This window comes from Oryza brachyantha, chromosome 11 (assembly GCF_000231095.2).
Source record: "Oryza brachyantha chromosome 11, ObraRS2, whole genome shotgun sequence".
NCBI classification, from domain to species: Eukaryota; Viridiplantae; Streptophyta; class Magnoliopsida; order Poales; family Poaceae; genus Oryza; species Oryza brachyantha.
This window is the reverse complement of record NC_023173.2, coordinates 8,573,107-8,574,796: the sequence shown is the minus strand read 5'-3', so window position 1 is coordinate 8,574,796 and position 1,690 is coordinate 8,573,107. Positions and strand designations below refer to the sequence as shown.

General features: G+C 52.7%; 1 protein-coding gene across 1 annotated transcript; it reads right to left on the bottom strand.

Annotated features, from left to right (window-relative positions):
- Positions 1-415: 415 nt before the first annotated feature.
- On the bottom strand, positions 416-883 carry LOC107305230. Its single transcript, XM_015842156.1, has one exon. It carries the CDS (start codon positions 881-883, stop codon positions 416-418), a length of 468 nt encoding a protein of 155 aa, XP_015697642.1.
- Positions 884-1,690: the final 807 nt, after the last annotated feature.

The following is a 1,690-nucleotide window of genomic DNA, read 5'->3' as shown; positions in this document are numbered from 1 at the left end:
CTTTTTGACCAAGACGGGGTTGGCCAACCAGTCAGCGTATTTCACTTCTTTGATGAAGCCAGCCGCGAGCAATTTGGTCAACACCTCCTTAATCGCGTCTTTCCTGTCCTGTGCGAAGCGGCGGAGGCGCTGCTTAACTGGCCTAGCGTCGTCTTTTACATTCAAAGAGTGCTCAATCACTTCCCTAGGGACTCCCGACATATCAGCATGAGTTCCTATTAGAATCTAACTGAGTTCCTATGAATGTAAATTTAGACGAGTCGGCGGGGTCGAGGGCGATCTGATTCTTCTCGTTGGAGGTGATCTTTGCCGTCTTTTGGGACGGCAGGTCATCGTCCCCCTTTTCGTGAGTCGAGGCTTCGCATATCTACTCCCGGCCAGCCTGCACTTCAGCCTGTTGCGCGATATCGTAGCTCTACGCCTCGCAGTTGAAGGCCTGCTTGATGTTGCTGCGCAGGGTAATGACGCCATGTGATCCAGGCATCTTGACCATGAGGTAGGTGTAGTGCGGGACCGCCATGAACTTCGCCAGCATGGGCCTACCGATGATGGCATGGTACGCCGTCTTGAAGTCAGCGACTTCAAAGCAGATATTCTCCATCCGGTTGGTATCCTTTGCTCCGAAGGTTAACGGAATAGTGATATGCCCGAGTGGTGTTGCCGACAGCCCAGGAATGACCCCGTGGAAGGGTGCATTACTCTGGCGTAGCTCTGACCTCGGGATCTTCATGTCATCGATCGTCTTGGCGAAGAGGATGTTGAGAGCGCTTCCACCGTCGATGAGCATGCGCTTCAACTTGACACTTTTGATGACTGGGGCTAGCACCAGTGGGTACCGCCCCGGGTGAGCCACTCGGTCAAGATGATCCGAGGAGTCGAACATGATCAGAACTTCTTACCAACGTAGGTACTAGGGGGCGTCCACCGCAGTTGTGTTTATCTCCCTTGATGCGAGCTTTTGCTGCCGTTTGGATGCGTACGTGAGCGGGCCACCAAAGATGTGGTTTAGCTTTGCTTGCGGATCCTGGAAGTTGCCATCTTTCTTGTCGGCGGGCTTTGTCTTGCTTGGCCCGGTGGCCCCCGACTGTCTTTGGCTAACTGCTCTACGTAGTGACACATGACAAAGCAATCTTTGACCAAGTGGGAGGACTTCAGGTGGTAGGGGCACTTGCTGTTCATGACTTTGTCATAATCAGACATCTTGGGATGCTAAATCGACTGTCGATCTGCGACGGCGACCAGCTCCTCGGGCCTGTTTCCGTGAGTCCGAGTCCTTCTTGTGCTCCTTCTCCTTTCCTTTGCCAGACGGCTGAACTTTTTCATCGTGCTTGTCTGCCTCTGAAGCGGACACCGCGTCAGCGGCCGCTGCATAGGAATTAGCCATGTCGAAGAAATCTTTGACAGTAGTCGGCTCTTTCCTGGTAAATTTGGCAATGAATGGCTCATCGCGTACCCTTTTCCAGAATGCGGTGATGACCAGGTCATCTTTTATGTCTGCGATGGAATTGCGGACCTCTGAGAACCGTTTGATATAGGCCCGCAGAGATTCGCCCTTCCTTTGCTGGATTTGGTATAGATCGTACTTCATCCTTGCCTTTCGTATGTGCCCTGGAAATTGGCGATGAATCGTTCGCGGAGCTCTGCCCATGAGTTAATGGACCGTTTGTCCGGCCTAATCATCCAAGCCAAC

What these genes read in the sequence shown, in the direction of transcription:
- LOC107305230 (XM_015842156.1), bottom strand. Translation starts at nt 883, where the DNA reads ATGTTCGACTCCTCGGATCATCTTGACCGAGTGGCTCACCCGGGGCGG.